At 45.3% G+C, this 22,965-nt stretch overlaps 2 protein-coding genes and 1 long non-coding RNA gene across 13 annotated transcripts in view; 2 read left to right on the top strand and 1 right to left on the bottom strand.

Annotated features, from left to right (window-relative positions):
• The window catches only part of ATXN1 (ataxin 1), a 395,170-nt gene extending 379,964 nt beyond the window's left edge, over positions 1-15,206 (top strand). For all 9 annotated transcript variants that reach the window (XM_067752049.1, XM_067752054.1, XM_067752055.1 and 6 more), the window contains one exon: positions 9,489-15,206. In XM_067752049.1, the coding sequence (XP_067608150.1) occupies positions 9,489-10,019 (531 nt within the window). In that variant the 3' untranslated portion in view covers positions 10,020-15,206. The remainder of the gene's footprint in view (positions 1-9,488) is intronic.
• Positions 15,207-16,297: 1,091 nt separating this feature from the next.
• On the top strand, positions 16,298-20,384 carry LOC137231592 (uncharacterized). Its single transcript, XR_010946682.1, has 2 exons — positions 16,298-17,200; positions 18,067-20,384. It is a non-coding gene; the product is annotated as an uncharacterized lncRNA (long non-coding RNA).
• The window catches only part of GMPR (guanosine monophosphate reductase), an 83,420-nt gene continuing 80,448 nt past the window's right edge, over positions 19,994-22,965 (bottom strand). For all 3 annotated transcript variants that reach the window (XM_067752059.1, XM_067752060.1, XM_067752058.1), the window contains one exon: positions 19,994-20,428. In XM_067752059.1, the coding sequence (XP_067608160.1) occupies positions 20,248-20,428 (181 nt within the window). In that variant the 3' untranslated portion in view covers positions 19,994-20,247. The remainder of the gene's footprint in view (positions 20,429-22,965) is intronic.

The raw sequence follows: 22,965 nt of genomic DNA, 5'->3' as shown, positions 1-22,965 counted from the left end.
GATGTAAGTGCCCCCGGCTTGGGAACCTTACATGTGTTATTTAATTTATTTATTTATTTATTTAAAGGCAAAGAGGACTTTTTTTTTTTTTTTTTTTTGGCTGTGTTGGGTCTTCGTTGCTGCGTGCGGGCTTTCTCTAGTTGCGGTGAGCGGGGACTACTCTTCATTGCAGTGGCTTCTCGTTGCAGAGCACAGGCTCTAGGCGCGTGGGCTTAGCAGTTGTGGCTCACGGGCTCTAGAGCGCAGGCTCAGTAGTTGTGGTGCACGGGCTTAGTTGCTCCACGGCATGTGGGATCTTTCCGGACCAGGGCTCGAACCTGTGTCCCCTGCATTGGCAGGCGGGTTCTTAACCACTGCGCCACCAGGGAAGCCATTACGTGTTTTACTGAAGCAGATTCTCTAGGACCATTGTTGTTTATAGCTTTTTAAAAAATAGACTTTATCGTTGGAAGTAGTTTCAGGTTTACAAAAAATGGAGCAGAAAGTACAGAGAGTTCCCAGATGCCTGAAGTTTCCCCTGTTATTAAAATCTTGCATTTTTGTGGTTTACTTGTGACAATTGATAAGCTAAATTGATACATGGTTATTAACTAAAGTCCATACTTCACATTAGGGTTTACTCTGTGCTGTACATTCTGTGGGTTTTCATAAATGTGTAATAGCACGCATCCAGCCTCCCAGTGTCCTAGAAACTAGTTTCCCCACCCTAAAAACCCTTCCTGCTTCACCTGTCGGTACTCCACCCCACACCCCTGGCAACCACTGATCTGTTGCCATCTCTGTAGTTCTGCCTTTTCCGGAATGTCATGCAGTTGGACTCCTATAGTATGTAGCCTTTTCAGACTGGCTTCTTTCACTTGGCAACATGCGTTGAAGGTGCTGCCGTGTCTTTTTGTGGCTTTGAGAGCTCATTTCTTTTTAGCCCTAAATAACATGCCGTAGTTCTTTCAGGCACACATTTTAAGACCCCAGGGGAGGAGGGCAAGTGGGATAGACCCGTGTGCCCCAGACCTGCCCTGGTCACCTGCCGCATGGGTCCCGTGGAGGCCCTGGGAGCCAAGTGACAATGAGAGAAGAACCTAGCTCATCCGTCACTTGGGGTTTGTGTTTGGAGGCGTCTCTGCGCGGGGATGTGGGTTCAATGAAACAGCTTCCACCAAAGACTGAGTCAGGCTTAGCGCGAATGTGATGAAATGTTTTAAATAGAACACTCACCGACGCTCTTACACTCGATTGAAGAGGTGTGACTTTTTATTAATGATCTTTCAACGTCGAAGTAAATGGGGCTCTCCGTCAGCCCCTCCGTCTTTGTTCCAGGGTTCTCTGATTTTCTTGATGTGTGGAATGTGGTTGTGCAAACTGGCCTTCGAGGAAAGCAGACTGGCTTTTCTCTGCAGGTGAAACGGACCAAGAACTTCACTTGCAGACAAAGTTAGGGATTCCCAATGTAATCATTTCACCAAGAGCAAGACGTCATCACTGAAACCCAGCTTCTGAGCGATGTCCTTGCTCCCAGATGCAGGCAGAATTTGTACATTTGTGATAGGCTCAAGCAAAGACGTTTTGTAAAACAGATGCCCTTCGCATATGTGAAAACAGGGATTCTTGTGAAGGAAAATGGAGACAAAGTTAAGCAACAGACCTTTTGTTTTCTTTATAGCTTGCTTTTGGTGATACGTACATATGTGTGTATATACGTACATATGTGTGTATATAGACATAGCACCAATCTACCATTGAAAAGTACAACCAAACAGCATAAGTATGCGTATATGCATGCATTGTTTAGATACGGCAGTCTTCAACTAAGTAGCTAAAGGAATTTTGCTGAACACAGGAAGGTGACATGGAATAAATAATTATCAGCCCAGCAGTGAGGACGTGTTGCCTCCCTGTCTTGGTTTCTTCATCCTGAATGGAAGCTGGAGGTGATCGTTTTAGAGGAGTTGGTTTAGCGGGGCTGGAGGGAGGGAGGGGAGGGCAGGTTTCTCTCTGGAGCAGTGGTGAGCGACGGGCGTGCCTGCAGCAGCCGGAGGAGGGCGGGAAAAGGGCACAGGAGGATGGGAGGTGATCACTCCTAAAAAAGAGAGGTGCTGGATACAAGACATCCAGAGATGAAAGGCAGAGGGGCCTCAAGCTGACACCAGGACAAAGGCTCTTCATGCTCCCATTTCATCTTCCAGACTGCTTTAAGTGTTTGGAAAAGGATATATTTATGGGATGAAAAAAAATGGACTGTGTCGAGCTGCCAGGAGTTATGTAACATGCTTTGACTTTATATGGTACTGCCCCCATGAGTTTATTTTCATTGGAGTTTAATCTGTCTGAACCCCCACAAGATCATAAAGTGAATTAATGGTTATTAGCATGGCTGAAAGAGCAAAAAGGAACCTCAAGATTGGAGAGAAAGTAACTGAAGTGTGATTCAGTGAAATCAGGGTGAGCTCAGCATCTGACTGACGGGGGAACGTGGAGTGAGGCAGCTGTGCCTCACCCAGGAAAGCTGTCTGTTGGGGGCTGAGCAGCAAGACCCAGGGAGGGCGCAGCCCCTCTCCCTGGGGAGGATTGTAAGCCCAGTTTAGTCCTGGCTGGTGGCAGCAAGGCCAGGCAGAGCCTCTCCAGCGTCTAAACATTGACCTCTGTTGGCCAGTAGTGCCATTGCGGCGTTTTTGACACGTGGAAGGCATAGTCTTTCCGATTTGTACTGAGCACCTGTTACATGCCAGGACGTATTCTGTACCCTGGGGATAGAACAACGAGCAAAGCAGGCAATATCTCAGCCCCCATGGAACATATAGTCTTAAGGGAGTTTATGGGAAGAGGTGAAACAGACAAATATGGAAGTAAACAAAATAATGCATCGAAAGATAATAAGCGCTATGGGAAACAAGTAAAGCAGCCTAGTGGGGGTGGGGAAGATAAGGATGGAGGGTAGTTTTTTTGTTTGTTTTTTTTTTTTTTTTGGCAGTACGTGAGCCTCTCACTGTTGTGGCCTCTCTCGTTGCGGAGCACAGGCTCCGGTCGCGCAGGCTCAGCGGCCATGGCTCACGGGCCCAGCCGCTCCGCGGCATGTGGGATCTTCCCAGACCGGGGCACGAACCCGTGTCCCCTGCATCGGCAGGCGGACTCTCAACCACTGCGCCACCAGGGAAGCCCGGAGGGTAGTTATTTTAAATAGGTGGTCGGTGACGCTGTCTCTGAGAAGGGGAATGGGAGGACACAGGGCAGAACGGACTCCACATGGAGGGAATAGCAGATGCACAGACCCAGAGGCACGAGTGTTTTGGAGTGAAAGGACCAACAGGGAGACCAGTGTCACTACAGTGCAGGGAGGAGGGGGTGGGATGCAGACCACGCCAGGCTTATTCACGGAGGCTTTTTCTCCCCGTGAGAGAAGCTGGCTTGGCCAGGACTGTGGAGGTGGAAGCAGTGAGAAATGGTCTCATTCTAGCTGTAGTTGGAAGAGAGAACCAATGGGATTTGCTTGTAATTTGGATGTGTGTGGTCTGGGAGAAGGAGTCGAGTAAAGTATGATGCCCAGGCCGTTGACCTGAACCCTGGAACAATGGGGACGCTGCCCCTAGAGGTGGGGAGGAACCCAGGAGGCGCCAGTGGGCAGGGGAATATGAAGAGGTCTGTTTGGGACACGTTAAGTTTGAGTTGCCCGTAGATATCCAAGTGGACATCACCAGGTAACATGGTTGCCCGTATCCACGTAAGCCCTGGTGCAGTCACTTGTTTTGCATACATGTTCTGGCTCCTCACTGAAGGCAAGTACTAGGTCTTAAACAGTAAGTCCCTAACACTTCGCAGGTGCTCAGTGTTAGATTTTGAACTTTATTAAAACTGCAAAACCTCAAGTGTGAACACAATAATATTTCTCAGCACCCAGAGGGAGACCCACATGGACCTCAAATTCAACTAATTCAGACTCATTTCTGGTTTAAAGTGACATCATGTCACAAAATCCTACCATCAAGATAGTACCCGTTGGCATTGACAACATGTTTTGAGGCAGATAATGTTCCTCTCCAAGGGAGTTTCAAGAGGACAGACCCAACCATTTTTCTCACCGAAAAATCTGTCGGTATGATTTGTTCATTAACTGTTAATGATCAGTTAATCTTTAAGAATGTTTATGTCCTTCTGACAAACCTAAATACGAAATTGAAATAGATTTATTATGACTTACTTTCGTTTGCTTATTTGAGATATGTGCAACAAGAGTTTAATTTTTACTAATGAAAGGGCAAAAACTTACTTTAGTTCACATACATGCAGACCAAAAAAAAAAAAAGTGCATTATCTAGATAATTCAGGCTACATAATTAGGGTGGGAAGAATATTCGTGAGGATAAGTATTAGCAAGGGTAAATAATTAGGAGAAAAATAACATGTGGCCTGAGCCATCCAGTCCACTGCTTACAATGATCAGATTTATCTGAACGTTTTGCTCCTGATCTGTGTGGACCCAGCTGAGGGGGTGACATTCTTTTCCCAGAAGGGCAAATCACTTTTGGGAGAAGACAAAGCCAGAATTTACGAGGAAGGGACCAAAGGCAAGCCTTTGACGTGACAGAGAAAATTTGCCCAAAGTTCTCTAGGTTAAAATAAATCCCATTATTGGGCTTCCCTGGTGGCGCAGTGGTTGAGAGTCTGCCTGCTGATGCAGGGGACACGGGTTCGTGCCCTGGTCCGGGAAGATCCCACGTGCTGTGGAGCAGCTGGGCCCGTGAGCCATGGCCGCTGAGCCTGCGCATCCGGAGCCTGTGCTCCGCAACGGGAGAGGCCACAGTGGTGAGAGGCCCGCGTACCCCCCAAAATAAATAAATGAATAAATCCCATTATCATTGGCTCTTTTCAGCGCCTCTCATGTATTCTCTCTCATCACTTTTCTTGCATGAAGTTTTAAGTAGGCTGTTCAAACTATCGACCATCTCACAGCGTTTAATTCTAAGACCTGCCTTCATAGTTCGGGGAATAATGAAGGGCTTTCAAAATGCCCCAAAATATGGTGTCTGTAATGGGGAGGATGTGCGTCTATATCACAGCTTACAGAGTCATCAGTAAGGTTACTTGTCACAAAGGCTTTGAAGCCATTTCTTCTTAGTGAGTCTGCAGATACTTGGCAACATGTGAAAGTCTTCGAATAGTTTTGTATACAGTAGAAGTTATTTTCAGAACATGAATATTGGCTGCTCTGAGGAATGTGTATAATATGGCTCACACAGCGAGAACTTGTTCGTTAGTGGGTGTTGGGCTGTCAGTGAGACTCTGCCCAAGAGCAGGGGATCATCTAGGAAATGCAGACAAACAGTCGCCACTTGAAGTAGGATTTGTTCCCTCTGCTCAGTGTATGATGTTAATGGCTTTAAGAGGTTTAGGGACAGGATTTATGGAGCCAGCTCCAGGTTGGTCCTCCCACTTGGAACTCAGTTGGCATCCCCATCCGATACTATTACTTGTAAGTATATTTGTACGTATGTACATGCAAATATATATGTGTGATGTGAATGTAGTTCTGTATCAGCCTCATGACACTTATATAGAGAGACTTGATTTGCATAGTAGATGTAATAAGGCTGATGCTATTTCACAACTTTTTGTATCAGGAAAAAAAATCCATGACCTCCGGTCATTGGATCCTATTTATTTCAAGTAACATTCCCCACTTTTGGAGCAGTGGAAATGTTAAGGTCGTGTCTTCTGATGGTATTACAATACCTTTGTTCACAGGGGCAGAGATCAGGAACAGAGGAAAAAGAAAATGGGTTTGGGGGCCAAAGAGACAGGGATTAAATTCCAACTCCATCAATATATAGTCATGACGTTAGGCAAGTGATTTAATCTCTCTGAAACTATAGTTCCTTATTTGTAAAATTAGAACAACAGTATTTTTCTCACTTAGTATATTGTATCAAACAAAATGCTTTTTGTAAAGTGGGTACCTGAATGTTTGACATAGTAGAAACTCAAAACTTTTTCGTTCTCTTTACGTTAAGATAACCCAGAACAATGAAACTTCCCCCTGATAACAGGCACATTTATATGGACTCATGCTCACATACACACTATAGTAATAGGCTTCCATATAAATTCATTCTAGTTTTTTCTAAAAACACTTAGGTCTTCTATGGAGCAAATAAAGTATACCATTCAAAAAGTGTATCTAAAACTGGATTAATCATAGTTATCAAAAAAAGATAAAACGGTTAAGTAGAAAAGCCATAATCCATGTAAATTACATGGAAATTCACTACATTTAAAGTGGGATATTTTAATTATTTGTTTCTGTATGTGTGCCTGTGTATGAAATTCAACAGAACATTTTCAATATTCTTGTATTTAGTCAATACAGTCAGCTCTGCATATCTGTGGATTCCGCATCTGCGGATTCAACCAACCACAGGTTGAAAATATTTATGGGCAAAAAATTCTAGAAAGTTCCAAAAAGCAAAACTTGAATTTCCTCAAACTTGAGTAGTTCCCAGGCAACTATTCACATAGCATTTACATTGTATTTTAAGTAATGTAGATGATTTAACGTATACAGAGGATGTGCGTAGGTTATACGCAAATGCTGTGCCATTTTATATAATGGACTTGAGCATCCTTGGATTATGGTATACTTGGGGAGTCCTAGGACAAATCTCCTGTGGATACTGAGGGACAACCATGTTATTTTAATTTGCTCACACATCTACCATTTTCATTGTTCTTTATTCCTCCCTGCATCTGCAAACTTTCATCTAGATTCATTTTTCCTCTACCTGAAGAACTCTTTAGTATTTTCTTTAATGCAGATCTGTTGATGGTGAATTCTCTCAGTTATTATTTATCTGAAAAAATGTCTTTATTTTTTGCCTTCATTCTTGAAGGATCTTTTTGCTCAGTGTAGAAGTCTTGGTTGGCAGTTCTTCTTCAATACTTGAAAGATATTCCATTGTCTTCTAGCTTCTATTATTTTTATTGAGAAGTCAACTATAAATTTAACTCTTGCTTATTTGGAGGTAATGTATATTTTGTTCTGGGGGCTTTTAAGATTTTCTTTTCCTGACTTTGATTTACAGCAGTTAAACTATGACCTGCTGAGGTGAGAATTTCCTTTTATTTTTCCTGCTTGGGGTTTCGACCTTCTTGAATCTGTGGTTTATTGTCTCTTATCAGTATCAGAAAATTCTTAGCCATTATCTTCTCTCTCTCCTCCTTGTAGGATTCAAATTATATGTCTGTTAGGTCTTCTCAATGAGTCTTCTATGTCTCATACCCTTTCTTCTGTATTAGCCATCCTTTTGTCTTTGTGTTTTATTCTGTATAGTTTCTTCTAAATCTCTATAATTAAAAAATCCAGTTCACTAATTCTCTCTTAAACCATGTTTATTCTGTGGTAAAATCCATTGCATTCTTGATTTTAGTGGCTGTATTTTTTTTTTCATTCTAGAATTTCCATGGATCTTTTAAAAAAATAGATTCTAGTTCTCTATCAGAATCCTCAACTTTGTCTTTGATCTCCTTAAATATTGTAAACATAGTCATTTTAAAGTCTACATCTGGTGACTCTATATTAGAAGCCCCTGTGGGTCTGTTTATGTTATCTGTTGCTTCTGCTGGTTTTTATTCATCTCTTCTGCTCATGGACCTCCTCCCCCTTTTTTAATTGAACGTCTTTTATTTGAAAAATTGTGGAAATAATTCAAGACCTTAATTTAATTTTAGGGATGAATGAGATGATTAAAATCTGAGCTTCAGACATTGAGAGGAACTGTCTGCTTCTGCTTCACCTTATTTCTAGAATTCAGTGCTTTGAGGGAGTACCCTCCTGTGGCTTACCCTGAATTCCATTCCCTGCCCGCTGAAACCCACCTCCCATGCTCTTGAGACCACCCAAAGCTCACTTTAACTGCCCCGCTTTGGAATGTACAGATATCCTTAGGGGGGGAAATAGCATCAAACACCAGGTTCAAATGTCTGGCCAACACCCTTTCCTGATCCTGACCCAATGACTTTTTTACTGGCATATTTTGTGTCTACTGCCATAAGAAAAACATTTCTTTTACATTTTGTCCAGAGTTTTTTTTGTTTAGAGTATTTCGTGGTCCTCATCAGGAAGGTTGGTCCAAATTAACTGGTCTACTGCATCTACAAAAGCCATTGAAAACTGACTGTTTAAAACTACTTCATTCTTCTCTTTTTCTTTTTTATATAGCATAAAGTTGAAGAAATTAAATTTCTATGAAAATTAAACTGTTCAAACCTCAAGGGCATTTCAACTTGATTTAATGGCGGTAGTAATACTTGGCACTGGAAGTTTGCAAATCCCTACACAGACCACCTCCTTGCCTTTGTTCACATAACCCTACTTCCAGGAATGTCTTCTCCTTGCAATCATTCCTCTCTCCTCCGGTCCCATTGTTTTTTAAAACTCAGCACAGTGTATCCTCATCCCAAAAGACTTCCTTACTCACCTCTTCCATGCCTTTCCTCGCCCTCCAACAGCTTAATCCCGTGCAGAGTATTAGAGCCCCACTCTGTGACCACACTCGCCACATTGATCGGCAGTTATCGTTCATGTGCCTCTTTTGCCCATTGGATTGTGAACTCCTTTGTGACCAAGACTATTGTTTTCAATTTATTGAAATTCATCACAGTGAATGGCACATAGTAGCCTAGAGAAAACGGCGGGTATTGAAAGGATACTGGGCTTCCCCTGCTTTCGATATTTGTTTTTCAAACAAAAGAGAGACTGATTTGAGTACCTGGGGCTTGCCCATGTGGATGGGCCAAGCCCTTGAGCTGTCTGTATTCATTTCACCCTCAAACCCCTCCAAATCCTGCCCATCCTTGGGGTCCTGGGAAAGCCCTCCCTGCTTTCTCCAGCCCTCCCTGATTCTGCTCCCCCTAAATTCCAAGAGTACGCATTCATTTATCCAGTAAATATTAAGTTTCAACCATGTGCCAGGTACTCTTTTAGGGGCCAGGGACACAGTGCTGAGCACATAAGTGCCTGCCTTATGGGGCTTAAATACAATCTAACTCTGATCCGTATTCAGCCCTGTTATACACGAGAATAGCATCTGTCCGGTGAGCTAATAAGACACAAGAATATATCTTGGGCTTGAGTCACGTGCAGCGCCTAGCCCAGTGCCGAACACTAAGCAGGTGTTCTGTCATCCTTGGGGCTCCACTGACTTGTTTTAATGGAGACCAGCTGTAGAGAGGATACACAGTAAAACGATATTTTGAATACTGAATGGACTTCTACCGGCTTCTACCCAACATCTATATATGGTAAGTACAGGTACAGCAGAAAGTTAAGAACCTCATTTGCATCTGTTGGTGGAGGAGGTTTGGGGAACTGAGTCTTATTTTTTGCCATTCACCTATGCGTATGTATGTCTGTGTACGTGTAATGTATACAATAAAACAAGAATAAAATGTCTTCATTTCTTCCTTCCCTTCCCTCTCCCTGTCTCTCACTGTTCCCACAGGTCAGCGTGGAAGTTTTGGTAGAGTATCCTTTTTTTGTGTTTGGACAGGGCTGGTCATCCTGTTGCCCGGAGAGAACCAGCCAGCTCTTTGATTTGCCGTGTTCTAAACTCTCCGTTGGGGATGTCTGTATCTCGCTCACCCTCAAGAACCTGAAGAATGGCTCTGTTAAAAAGGGCCAGGCCGTGGATCCCGCCAGTGTCCTGCTGAAGCACTCAAAGACCGACGGCCTCGCGGGCAGTAGACACAGGTACGCCGAGCAGGAAAACGGGATCAATCAGGGAAGTGCCCAGATGCTCTCTGAGAATGGCGAACTGAAGTTTCCAGAAAAAATTGGATTGCCTGCCGTGCCCTTGCTCACCAAAATAGAACCCAGCAAGCCCGCGGCCACGAGGAAGAGGAGGTGGTCGGCGCCGGAGAGCCGCAAACTGGAGAAGTCGGAAGACGAGCCACCTTTGACTCTTCCTAAGCCTTCTCTCATTTCTCAGGAGGTTAAGATTTGCATTGAAGGCCGCTCTAATGTAGGCAAGTAGAGGCCGTGTGGGGAAAGGAAATCTGGCCCTCCTTTATCATTTGTATCCAGATTACTGTACTGTAGGCTAAATAACACAGTATTTACATGTTATCCTCTTACTTTAGGGTTCTGTTATAACCTTGTCCTTAGAGTTACAGCGGGGGTTGGGCAGGAGATGGTGCATATGCTTTTTCCACGCGTGTCTCTCAGTGGGGTGGGCAGGCAGGGGCTGGGGCAGGCGTCCTGGTGGAAATGAACGTGGCCTCACGGTGCCTGCCTTTTCTAGCAGTGCAGATGCACCCATGGGGTGCCGACTTCTCCCGGTTTCAGGACAACGGGCTGCAGGGGGTGCGTGCGTGCATGCAAGTGAGGGTGCCCGGGTGCCACGGCAGGTGAGGGTCTCTTTCTCTCTGCCTCGCTCTCTCTTGCTCTCAGCACGGGATTGGAGGTCCAGGGGAATGTCCTCATGAGGTTCTCACGTGCAAAATCAGCATCAGGACCCCAGGTTCAGGGCATCCCAGAGAGGCCGTCAGACAGCAGATGGAAAACTAACCGTGTAAAAGAACATTTTTTTTCCTCCAACATATTTTACAATAAAAGCGACTTTTAATCATAGAGATATATATTCCCCCCATGGGGCCTGACTGCACTGATATTTTTTTAAATATGGGATTTCGTTTCTGCTTTACTAGTGCAGTGATGTCTCCAGGGCATCGTGGTGGGCAGGGCAGCCCCCGCTGCCATCGCTCCGCACCCGGGGGGTGGGCAGCAGGGGTGGCGGAGAGTGAAACCCACCCTGGTCTCTGTGCAGTGTTAGGAAAACCAATCAGGTTAATCGCATTGACTTCACTCCCAAGAGATAGACACAAGAGAGCCGCGGAAGCTCTTCGCATTGGGTTTGCAAATCTTCTGTCTTTTAACTCTAGTACTGTTTATAGTTCATGACTATGGACAACTCGGGTGCCACTTTTTTCAGATTCCAGTGTGACGTGAGGAATTAGATTTTGAAGATGAGCATATATATTACTATCTCTAAGCACTTAAAATACTGTTCACACTTTATTACCAAGCATCTTGGTCTCTCATTCAACAAGTACTGTATCTCACTTTAAACTCTTTGGGAAGAAAAACTAAGTTGCTTTCTTTTTTTTTCAACACTGTAACTACATTTCAGCTCTGCAGAGTTTCTCACGGAGCAAGATGTTGAAAGTTTCAATGTGGTTTAATGGGATGAATGTGAATTTTGAACTAGTATGTGACAATGAATGACCACCAAGTACAGCCTGACAGGAGGCACTCTTCACTTTGATGTTTGAGAAGGAATTAAAAGCATATGCAGAGCTGGCAGAGGAACTGAGAGGAAAGGGATGGAAAAAAGAATACTCACTTTTGTCCAGTGTTTTTCTTTTTAAGACGAACTTTTAAAGAACCTTGCGATTTGCACATCTTGAGTTTATAATTTGTGTGATATTCCTGCAGTTTTTATCCAATAACATTGTGGGAAAGGTTTGGGGGACTGAACGAGCATAAATAAATGTAGCAAAATTACTTTCTAACCTGCCTAAACTCTAGGCCATTTTATAAGGTTATGTTACTTTCAGAATTCATTTTGGTCTTCTTACCGCATCTGTCACATAAAACCAGGTCTTAGCAGGACAACTCTGAGAATTTTCTTCAGATTCATTGAGAGAGTTTTCCATAAAGACGTTTATGTATGTGAGCAAGTTTTTTTTTTTTTTTAAAAGAAAACGATTACTTTGTTGTTGTTACTGATGTTATTTTCAGAATGACTTTTATTTTTCCATCTGAAATCAATTCAAGATTTAATGTTTGGTACAAACCCAGAAAAGGGTATTTCACAGTTGAAACCTTTTATTCCCAGAGATCTGAAATATTGTTTGTGGGTTTTGAGTGTGCATTTTAAAGTGCTTTAAAAAAAAATGTTTTATAAGGAGGGAGAAATTTTTAAATATCCTTACTTGGAATGGCTGCAACTTACCTGAACAAATACCTGATTTTTCTTTTACCATTGAGAATAGTACTTTTTCCATTTTTCACCAATTAAAAAAAAATTCTAATGTCAACCCACATTTTGGCTATCTAGTATTCACATTTAGCTCTCAGCAGAACTAATGATTTTTACAAACCATTTTCTGGGGTGTACCAAAAACATTGGAATAGGTTTAGAATAGCTAGATCCAGTCCTTGACTTTCTTTGATTTTCATTACCCTCTCAGCATGCTAGCGGAGAGCTGGGTGAGTCCATTCTTGCAGTCATATTGCTTATTTAGTGCTGTATTTTTTTAAATGTCTCTGTTCAGAGAACTTGCTTAATCTTCCATATATTCTGCTCAGGGCACTTGCAATTATTAGGCTTTGTTTTTCTTTTTGTTTTGATGGTAAGAGGAATATGGGGCTGCCATTATAGACTTTGTCCTCATCAGTACCACTAATTACAGCAACTCATGTGGACTCAGAGAAACACCCACCACCTTCTGGCTTCTCTCGAGTATCGAACTAACTGGATCCACACCTCCAACACTAAAATGGGAAAACATAACATGGTTTGGAGCAATAGGAACATCATCATCGTTTTTGTGCTTCTATTTCAGGTATAGGAATTATCAAATAATTGGTTCTTTCTAAACATTGTCCCATTTCACTTTCTTCTTTAGCACGTGCAATACTTTCCGTGCCAATAGAGTCTGATCAGTGTGCTCTAGAGGAAGCTCAGACCCTTTTGGCTTTTTCCTCACTCGGTCCCTCTTTCCTGTTCTGGCCAGAGAAGGGCTGGAAGGAAGGAGCCAGGAAGGGGAGGGCCTCCTGCTGCGCGTTTGCCCCGCTGCGGATGCCGAATCCTGGGGCAGGGAGCTTTCTTTCGGGAGCCCTGTCTGCCGCCTTGTTGCAGAAAGAGCAAAGCGAAGGAGGTGGAAGGGGAGAAGGGCACTTCCCCCGTCACCACGAGGAGTAGCGAATGTGCAGTGCAGACGGGAGGGAGACAGAGTCCTTTCTGAGGCGCACTCTGGAGCAATAGTGCCAGGATCAACCCATGTTCCACGATCTTTTCCGCGAGTGGGCAGGTCTGTGTCCTTGAGACTTCGAGCCGAGCCTCTGGGCGCGGGCAGGAAGCGTGGCCCGCCGTGTGCGCGCCTTCCAAGCGTCCGGCCGGTGGCCACGGAAGGGGCCACCTGTGAACAGTGGTCACCACTCCTTTGTGGCAGCTCTCTCTTCAAATAGAACATCCAGAGGACAGGGGCCTCCTCTTGTTTGCAGACACTGGCGAGCCCCAAGGCCCCCAGAGCAGCCTTTGTCACTGCGCCTGCGTAGCCAACCTAACAATGACAGGCATGGAAACCCTTCCGTGCCGCGCAGCCCACGAGGATCAGCCACGTGCCTCTGTACCGTGTCCACTTCGCAATATTTACTGAACCCGTCTCTCGTTCTTCTCTCCTGTTTTCCATTTTGAAACTAGTAACAGCAGGCCTTTTGCGTTTACAGTGGAGCACAATCGCCAAGAAATTAGTCAGGGCGAAAAGGAAAAATAACAACTAACCAACAAACATGAACCTCTCTTTATAGGGATCTCTAAGTACATAAAATGACTGTTCCTTCCTTAGAATGTTTTAACGTAAGAACTATTTCAGTTTGTCTGGGCCACATTGGGGGTGAGGTGGGGATAGAGATGGATGCCACTTACCTCAAATCTTTTAAAGTGGAAATCCAAAATTGCTTTTTCATTTGGACGTTCAGGATAATTTTCTACGTTGGTCAATTTTTTTGTCTTTTCCAACTCACCCAGTTTGTTTTGGGATGATTTTTTTTTTTTCATTGCTGTCGTCAATCCCATTTCTCACTCTGAATCATGACCCTTTGTGTTTTCTGTTAGGTGAGTGTGTTGGGTTTTGTCCCCCACCGGGAAGTGGCAGCACCCCTCCTTCTCCCCTCTAAGGAACTCTGCGGAACCTTTCACACCTCTAACTCAGGGACGGGGCTGGCGTGTGTGTGGTACACTGATGTGTCCAGAAGCAGCACTTTGACTCTTCTGGAGTAGGGATGTACAACTTCAAGGAATGTTTGGATTTCCTGCATCTTGTGGATTTCTCCTTAGATACTGCATAGATTGCAATATAATGCTGCATGTTCGAGATGAACAGTAGCTCCTAGTAATCATAAAATCCACTCTTTGCACATAGTTTGATCTTTACTGAAATACGTTGCCAAAATTTATTTTTGTTGTGTAGCTTTGGAATTTTTGTTTTTTTTTTTTTTTTAAGGAAACAATTGATAATACCCTTTAACATCTGTGACTACTAAGGAAACCTATTTCATAGAGAGAGAAAAAGAATCTCAAATGCTTTTGAAGACACTAATGCCATGCTATTTCAGATCTGGGTGAAGCAGCAGAGCTCTGTGGACTGAAGGCCAGGCTTTTTGAGCTGTGCTGGTTGTCATGGCCACTGTTTCATGAACTGCAGGCAGCTCAACAAACCATGGTCTGTTTTCTCCTAAAACCCTTTGCACTTCCTATCTCCTAGTCACCCGAGATGATCCCAGGTGTAAAAAGGGCCAGCGGTCTCTGTGGCCCAATCCAGCTTCTTCGGGGTGATGTGAAAGCAAAGGGAATTACGCTTTTTGGTTTTTAAAGTGAAGTGGAGGTCTTTGCTTCCACCTTGTTTTCGACCCAGAATTTCTGAAATAGAGAATTTTAAGAACACATCCAGTAATAACTATACAGAGAATATACTTTTTTATAAAGCACATGCATATGCCATTGTGTTGGGTTGGTTTCCTCTTTTTTTCCATGGACAGTGTTGTGTTTCTGTTGATAGGGAAACTCCAAACTGTTTGCACACCTCTACTCCGGAGCTGAGATTTCTTTTACATAGATGACCTCGCTTCAAATATGTTACCTTACTGATAGGATCTTTTCTTGTAGCACTATACCTTGTGGGATTTTTTTTTTTTTAATGTACACCTAATTTGAGAAGCTGAAGAAAAAAAACTTTGAAGCACTCACTTTGAGGAGTACAGGTAATGTTTTTAAAAATTGCACAAAAGAAAAATGAATGTCGAAATGATTCATTCAGTGTTTGAAAGATATGGATCTGTTGAAACAATGAGTTTCATACTTGTTTGTAAAAAAAAAAAAACATAAAGGTTGAAAGTTACATGTTTTTTTTGTATATAGAAATGTGTCATGTCTAAATGATCAGATTTGTATGGTTATGGCCTGGAAGAATTACTACGTAAAAGGCTCTTCAACTATACCTATGCTTCCTCTATGTTTCTGTTACATAGAACCCTCTTCTGAGGGAGAGTAACTCTGTATTCTGCAATCTGAGAATACTGTTCATTCCTATGCCGAAAGTACTTCTCTGAGCTCCCTTTCTTAAACTCTTAAGCCATTGCAACTCCTTTTTCTTCAGAGATGATGATTGACATTTTCAGCACTTCCTGTTCCAGTAAACCCAAAGAATATAATTCTGAACAAGAAGTGTTTGTAACAAGGGATCCTAGCTACCAAGAAAACAGGACTCATCACGAGGACACACACACAAAAACGTTCAGCCTTCTTTCCCCCCGACACCTCAGTTCAATGGGGGGGTGGGGTAAAACAAGGATTTCAGTTGAAATGCCTTGTTTTACTTTGGTTTTGATTTCTTCTTTACTATTAAGAGGCCAAAATAAATGTGGAGCAACTTCTCAGAAGTCATATTCTGTCCAGAAATCAAGTTAGCCAGCAGAAACTGGACAGCTGGGGGGATACTGAGCAAATCTCCCTCTTAATTCTTAAATTCAGAATCTCAGCCCTTCCCTTACCGTTACATGCGACGTTTCTGGTAGCTGACGTTTACCTGTACGATGGCGGGAGGGGACAGCAGCTTCAGTTTTTCATATCCTCATGACTCGCATACAGATGGTTCAGCTGTATTAAAATTAAGTGCTTTCTGGCCAATAGGTAGTATCTATACAGTAACAGTCTCTTAAGAATTCCCGTCACTTTTCTTATCTGAAAGGACTCCAGTCTTCCACTGCAGATAATTGGAGATTTCACCCAAGTTTTCTTTCCCTTTAGTTTGTTCGTTTGCTGTTGGGATGGCCGATGAGCCAGTCTCCTTTTCCATGGCCAGTCTGAAGGCCCCCTTTGGAAGCGCTGTTTACAGTCATCCTTGCCGAGGTAACATTCTGTCCTCTGGAATAGCAAAGCTGAGCGGTTACCAAGCTGGGTGTGTAGGTTTCCTCTGCTTCTTACGTGAACCACCTACTCGTAAATCATCCGGTCCAGGAGTGGGGTGAATTCTTTAGTCAGTGAACATTAAACTTGATACCTGTGCATTCAGTTCTGTGAATAACTGCCCTTTTGGCCTTTCGGGGAGGTTTCTTCCTCCTCAGCCTTCACTGCTCCCTGTAAACCCAAATCAGTGTCAGCTGAAAGGCTCCAGCTGAGCCCAGCCAGTATTCGTGGTGGCCTTCGGTTAAGATGAGAGTCCTAATTTCTAGCCAGTGGGGTCCTGGTCCCAGAGCCATCTCTGAGAGTCACACTGTTGCATTTTTTAGTATCAGCTCACGACCCACCAACCTCCCCATCATACGCCTCCCACCGGCCAAGGGAAAAAGAGACACTAGACCTCTGAGGGCACTATCAGACTGACATGGCCAGTACAGAGGAGAACTAGGGAAGGAATGATGTTTTGCACCTTATTGAAAAGAAAATTTTAAGTGCATACATAGTTAAGAGCTTCTATCATGACAGGAGAACTTTTTTCCATATGCGTGCATACTCTCTGTAATTCCAGTGTAAAATATTGTACTTGCACTAGCTTTTTTAAAACGAATATTAAAAACAATGGAAGAGTTCATATTCTATTTTCTAATCGTGGTGTGTCTGTTTGTAGGATACACTCGAGTCTGTTTATTGAATTTTATGGTCCCTTTCTTTGACGGTGCTTGCAGGTTTTCTAGGTAGAAATTATTTCATTATTATAATAAAACAATGTTTGATTCAAAATTTGAACAAAATTGTTTTAAATAAATTGTCTGTATACCAGTACAAGTTTATTGTTTCAGTATACTCGTACTAATAAAATAACAGTGCCAATTGCAAATGTGTCTTTGCCTTGTGTTAGGTCCTCGGAGGAAGACGAGGCTGAGGATATGGTCGTAATTCCTCCCTCTTACTTAAGCTGCTGTCATCACTGGGTAGGTGTGCGGTGGAGAGGGTGACGTGAGGCATTGCCTTTCCTACTAATTTTGGGGGTGGGGAGAGGGTTGTTGGTCTTGCCTGAGAGGAGATTCTGAGATAAAAGGCATCTGATGTCAATCAGACCTCAGATGATAAATGATAAAAGGCATCATTTCAACATCTGATGTCTTGGCTGGTTCCGTTCATGTTTACTCCTCCTATCTGAGCGTTGCTGTTTGTAAGAGATGAGGTAACTTTTGTTTTTCAACAGTATTTGGCATCTTTGTTGGCTCACAGAGCATTATCCATCCATTTCTGTACAGTTTTGCTGTACACTGGTTAGTTGTCTGAAGGTGGAAAGTTCATTCGTGTTTCCTGTAGTTCATCCCTGTTAGAAACTCAGAGGTTTGCACGGTGCCCAGTCTCAGATAGATGAGGCTCAGCAGTTGCCCCAGAAACTAGTTCCTCCAGGGCCCAAGCAGGTGAAGCCCCCTGCCCGCATCTGCACACGTGGCTATCAAATCCTTCCAGCCCTAAGGGTTTGCAGAGCTGGAAGAGAGCTCTCAGCATTAAATCCAGAGTTGTCGCTTAGCCCAGGCAGGGACGGGTAACTCCTTTCCTGTTACTGCCTTCTTGCTTCACGGATGGGGACATCTCACCAGGACTCTCCTTTAGGACTTAAGAGTTGAGGTTCCAACGCATTGTGAATGCTAGTGTGTGAGAGAGAGAACGTTGGTGTGTAAACTAGCAGTGATGAGCTGAGCCCTGTAACCCAGACAAGGCTGCCCAGGTCCTCATCCTCCAGAGCGTTCTGGGCAGACGTGGGCAAGTCTGGCGAAGCGGGCTGAACCGCTGCCTTCCCTGCTGTTTGTTTTACTATTAGATGCTAAAGGTCCTGACAAGTTTGGGGTCCAGTAGCTGTGAGACTTACCTGAAGCAGTCATACTGATTAGAGAAAAGCCTTGGCTTCACATGCTGCAACGAGGCAGACCTGGAAACCACCAGAAGCACGGCAGGAGCCCACAGGTGGAGGCGCCTAAGGTGAACGGCACCTAGTCACTGGCACCCACCCCTGCACAGGAAGCCCTGCAGTCAGCAGGCTCCCCCATGCCCACGGCTACTAGAGGCAAGAGATGAACTTGCAGCGGGTAAGGGGCCCTTAGAAGTGAAACCTCTGCTTCAAAATGATCCTGATGAGGTTTTGGCTTCTGCAGTCAGTCACGTTTTCGCTCCCCTAAAAACCAGGTGAGCGAGGGACCTGCCTTCCTGGAAACAAAGAGCAGGTAGTCTGCAAAATCTTTGCACGAGATGGATCAAGCAGGTGCCCATCACCGTGGAGAGGACTGCCCAAAGGGGTGCCGTCGTGTGCTCCAGCCTGATGGGAGAAGGTGACCCCCAAAAGCCAAGACCAGGAGCCTGGAGAACGATGCCATTCTGGAAGTTTCCTTATTACTTACTGCTCGTCCATTTTAATGGACTTAAGACTTCTCCACTTCTCTCCCTTATTTTGCAAATAATGAATCTCTTGCAGCTAACACACTAGAGGGCTCAAGTGTCAAACACGTCTTCCACAGGAACGGCATGGGGCTTACACCTCAGACAAGCAGACAGAAGAGGTGGGGTGCTTCCAGCAATGCCCCACATCTTGCTTGATGTTCCACATCCTCTACACCCTCATCTCAAGTGTGTAGCCGTTCGTGTTTCTACAAGTATAAGATGTATTCTGAATGGACTGAGGCGCAAAAAGCATTACAACAGAGTTCAAGTTGCTGGACCTTTAAAGGTACTCTTCTGAGACTAAACTCCGCCCTGTAAGTTCCTGGAGTGCCGTGGTTTGGTTGGATTCCTCACACGGTGTCAGTCACCATGGACATCGGACAATTAATTCGCTCTTACGCAGCAGGAGTGTGTGGCTCCTTTCTGCTCCAGGGCCGTCGCTTGTCTTTTCAGAGAACATTTAACTCCCGTATCTGCTGCTTTCGCCTCGTTTAAAAGGAGATAAAGTAAAACACCCTGGGCTGCATACACCTCCCGGTCCTAATATTCAAATAATGCTTCAAAAGAAGTGGCCGGGCGTCATCAATTCATCCGTGTTCACGGTTTAGACAAGTGTCACAGTGGACTGCTGTGGGAGCCCTGCCAAGGCCACGGGTCCTTTCTCCAAGGAAGTACCACTGTCACCAATGAACAGACCCTTATACAGTAGTGCCCAGTGGTCCTTCCTGGAAACCGTGACAAGGGAACGGTTCTAGCTCAGATTTTAAACCAGTGCCTTTTAGGAAGGCACTGCTCAAGGTTTTGGTTGCTTTCCAGTGGGACTCTCTACCTGCCAACTTTTCAGTGGATAACCTTTCAATAAAAGATCTCATGGAACGTCAAAATAATATTCTGTCTTCGAGAGGCCAACCCGATGAGCCAGAACGGAGGAGGAGAGGGAAGAGATGGGGGAAAACAAACCAAATGAAAACCCGGGACGGGGACAGCTTCCTAGAAGCAGCAGCAATAGAGGACCTGCTCCCAAAAGGCACGTGCAAGGAAGGTGGTGGAAACACGTCACCGCACCGTGGGGGTACCTGCCGGAATCAGATTCTTCAGGTTCAACTGTCAACTGCTTTTGTTCTTTTCCAGCAACCGAAAGCTGGATGGAGGGGATGCCGGTTCCTCTAGCTGTGGTTCCCCTCAATCTTCCCCTCCCGCCCTCCCCTCCCCAGGTACCTTGACTGCCAAAAGCCAAGCGTGGGAAGAAGGCAGAAAACCCCCCAGCTCCCCCGACCACTTGGTCCTGCAAATGCAGACTCCAGCACGCAGGCAAGTCTTCACAGCATTATATTAAAGTGAAACCATTTTCTTAAAAAAAAAAGGAAAGAAAAGAAAAAGGCGTGAGTATTAGTTTTAACAAGGAGGTTACACGTTCTGGGCAGCTAAGCGCCAACCGCTGACCCAGGAAGTGCCTTGCTTCTGGGATCAGCCGGAACCTCTGCCGTCACAGGAGGAGGGGGATGGGAAAGCAGGCCTGTGCAGACGCTTCTGGTGGCTGGAGATCGTCTCGTCCTTGATCTCGAGGTTAGCTGAACATGGTGTTGTGCTGCTGGGTCACCCGGATGAACGTCGCCCTCCTGCTGAGCTCTTTGAGTTTGGCGGCCCCTACGTAGGTGCAGGTAGACCTCAGTCCTCCGAGTATGTCCAGAATAGTGTCCTTGACGTCCCCTTTGTAAGGCACTTCCACGGTCTTGCCCTCAGAGGCTCTGGAAGAAAAAGGGAGGTTTTTTCTTTCAATCTGGTTCTTTTCCCTTAAGAAGCCGGCCAGAAGGATTCCCAGCCGTAGCCCAAGGCACTCGGGCAGCGACACGCCACCCTCCAACCCCGCGCCCGCATCGGCCTTGCTGCACACGCCACACAGGTCAGGCCAGCATCTCAGAGGAAGGCACTCCTCCTACCCAAGATGCGTGACCTCGCTGCTGGCTGCCCAGAGCCCGTCAGCAACCCTGGAAGAGTCACAGACCCGGACCGTCACCCCGGAGGGCGACGTCCTCCCCAGCAGTGTGCACTACTCCGTCCCCATCGAAAACCGGCCCCGCCTTTCCAGTCTCTGTTCATGTTGTACACACACCTCCAACTGACCCAGAGCCCCAGAATACCTACGGGACAGCGGAACAGACCTCCTGACCACTGCCCACCAGCGTCTCTCCTGCTTGCTCTCCCTGATCAACAACGGAACAAGCCCAGAGCGTCCCTCCCCAACCCCTGCCAGCTCTCCAGTCAGGGTCAGACAGAGCACCTTCACAGGGGACAAGCCGGAGAGGAGGAGGGAAGGGATGGAGAAAAGGGACAAGTCAAGCACCGCGAGGTGACGTGGAAACTTCTGCTAGTAAGGTTAGTGGCTCCACTCACACGGCCTGTCTTCCCAGGGCCCTTGTTGGGTGCCCCTGCCCCCAGGCCCCAGCTCACCACCCTGCGTCTGCACAAATCACTATGCCTGTTGTCCCGGGCGTGGCGCGGGGCTCCTGAAAGGTGGAACCAGAGCAGAACTAAGGACTTTCTCAGCACCGTAGGCTGCAGGGCTTTGGTTAGCGTCTTCTGAGTTTTCAGGGGGACACTGAGAAATTCAGAAGAGCTGGCACGTGGCACCAACACTAGAGCACATCTGTCCTTGCTGAGTCTAACACTGCTGATTCCACGTCACGTCCCCTTACTGCAAGATGGAGATACAATCCAGACTTGCTTTAGGAGGGACATTACAAGAAGGAGCTCTCCAATCCATGCATCTAAGGGTCAGGCCATCTGGAAATTTTAACGATTAACTAAATTCTGGAACTTTCTTCAGCTGGTCTCTTCAACTGAAAAAGTAGCATCTCTTGATCAAAAAGTTATTACCTAGAATTTCAAAAGCGTAGTAATTCTTGAGCATTGCAATCTACACCTGCGAGACTACCCTCGGGTGAAATCTAGCAACTTAAACCATCCAGCAGACCAAGGGCTGGCCTAGTTAGTGGCTGGTTTACAGCACCAAGTTCACGAAGCCGGCCCCTGGCCACACCCAAGGTGACTGGCGTCACTGCACTCTGTGACCAGAGACCAACACGTGCACGTGTGCCTGAAGTGATGGCCCTTTCATCTTTTAAAAGCGGTTTCCACGGCCTTCCCGAGGCTTACTGGACATCCTCCAGTTCCTCAGCATTGCTTCTTTGCTAAGTGGTGATGGCATCTTTTACAAGTCACTTATCGTTGATGCCCAAGTCTTCTCATCTGTAAAATGAAGGGCTCTGATCTGTCTCCCAAGGACAGCAAGAGAACTAAGTGGGTAATGAGTGGGAAAGAACTAGTAAAGCATAAATAACTCTGCCTTGATTAAATACAACATCAAAGACGGAGAATCATTCTCAGGAAGACATCAGGTGCTGGGAGGGAGGGAGACAGACAGAGACAGACCTAGAGAGAGAAAACACAGATGCAGCCTACAGGGCTCAGGCTGCCTCTGGATTAAGGTACTTCAGCACTTTCCTTCCTTGGCTAAGATTTGAATCCAATTCTGGAACTGAGTCTTGATACTCCCAAATCTTCTGTTTTCTTTTTTGTTTAAACCCTGCTGAAATCACAGGAGAGGATTTTTTTTTCCCCAGCTCCTTGGCTTCTGTTCACCCTCGAGTCTGGTCTGGCCTTCCCTACCTATCTGCAGGAGTCTTGAGTTTCCATCCTTCTAAGGATGCAGGGCCTCCTGTCCTATGCACAGCTCGTCATCAGTGCAAACTCTGATGAGAAGGAGTGACAGACTATGGAGCAGGGCGAGACAGTGGGTATATTCTGTCACAACGGTCTTAAAACACACGTGCACACAATTAAAATGCAAGTGGAGCGGATAAGCAGACATGAGCATCCCTTCTGCACAGTAACATAATTAAATGCCTAAAAATACTGCCTGTGTCAACTGCTTGAGCCCAGAGGCAGGGAAGAGTCCTGTGGGAGCCACTGCAGGTGACACACAGCACTCTTCCCAAAAGGCCTGACCTCTGTGAGGTGGTCTCGCCCACCCCTGTATCATATGCAGTGGGAGACCCATCTTTCTGCCTGCCACTTATAGCCTGACTCCTCTCAGCCTCCACACCAGCTCTATCAGGACAAGGCCTGGAAGTCTGGAGGGTCCCCTCCGGGGCTGGTTGAACAAGAGTCATACCTACTCACACATACCCCTAGTTCCATTTCCAACTTATCCCCAAGTACTTCTGCTCTGCACTGCCTTTCTGGGGCCCCAAACACTGCAAAGCCTGGTTGGATGAAAATTATA

This window comes from Pseudorca crassidens, chromosome 10 (genome assembly GCF_039906515.1).
Source record: "Pseudorca crassidens isolate mPseCra1 chromosome 10, mPseCra1.hap1, whole genome shotgun sequence".
Classification (NCBI taxonomy): Eukaryota; Metazoa; Chordata; class Mammalia; order Artiodactyla; family Delphinidae; genus Pseudorca; species Pseudorca crassidens.
Note: the sequence above shows the minus strand (reverse complement) of the source record. Positions and strands in the feature narration are given on the sequence as shown.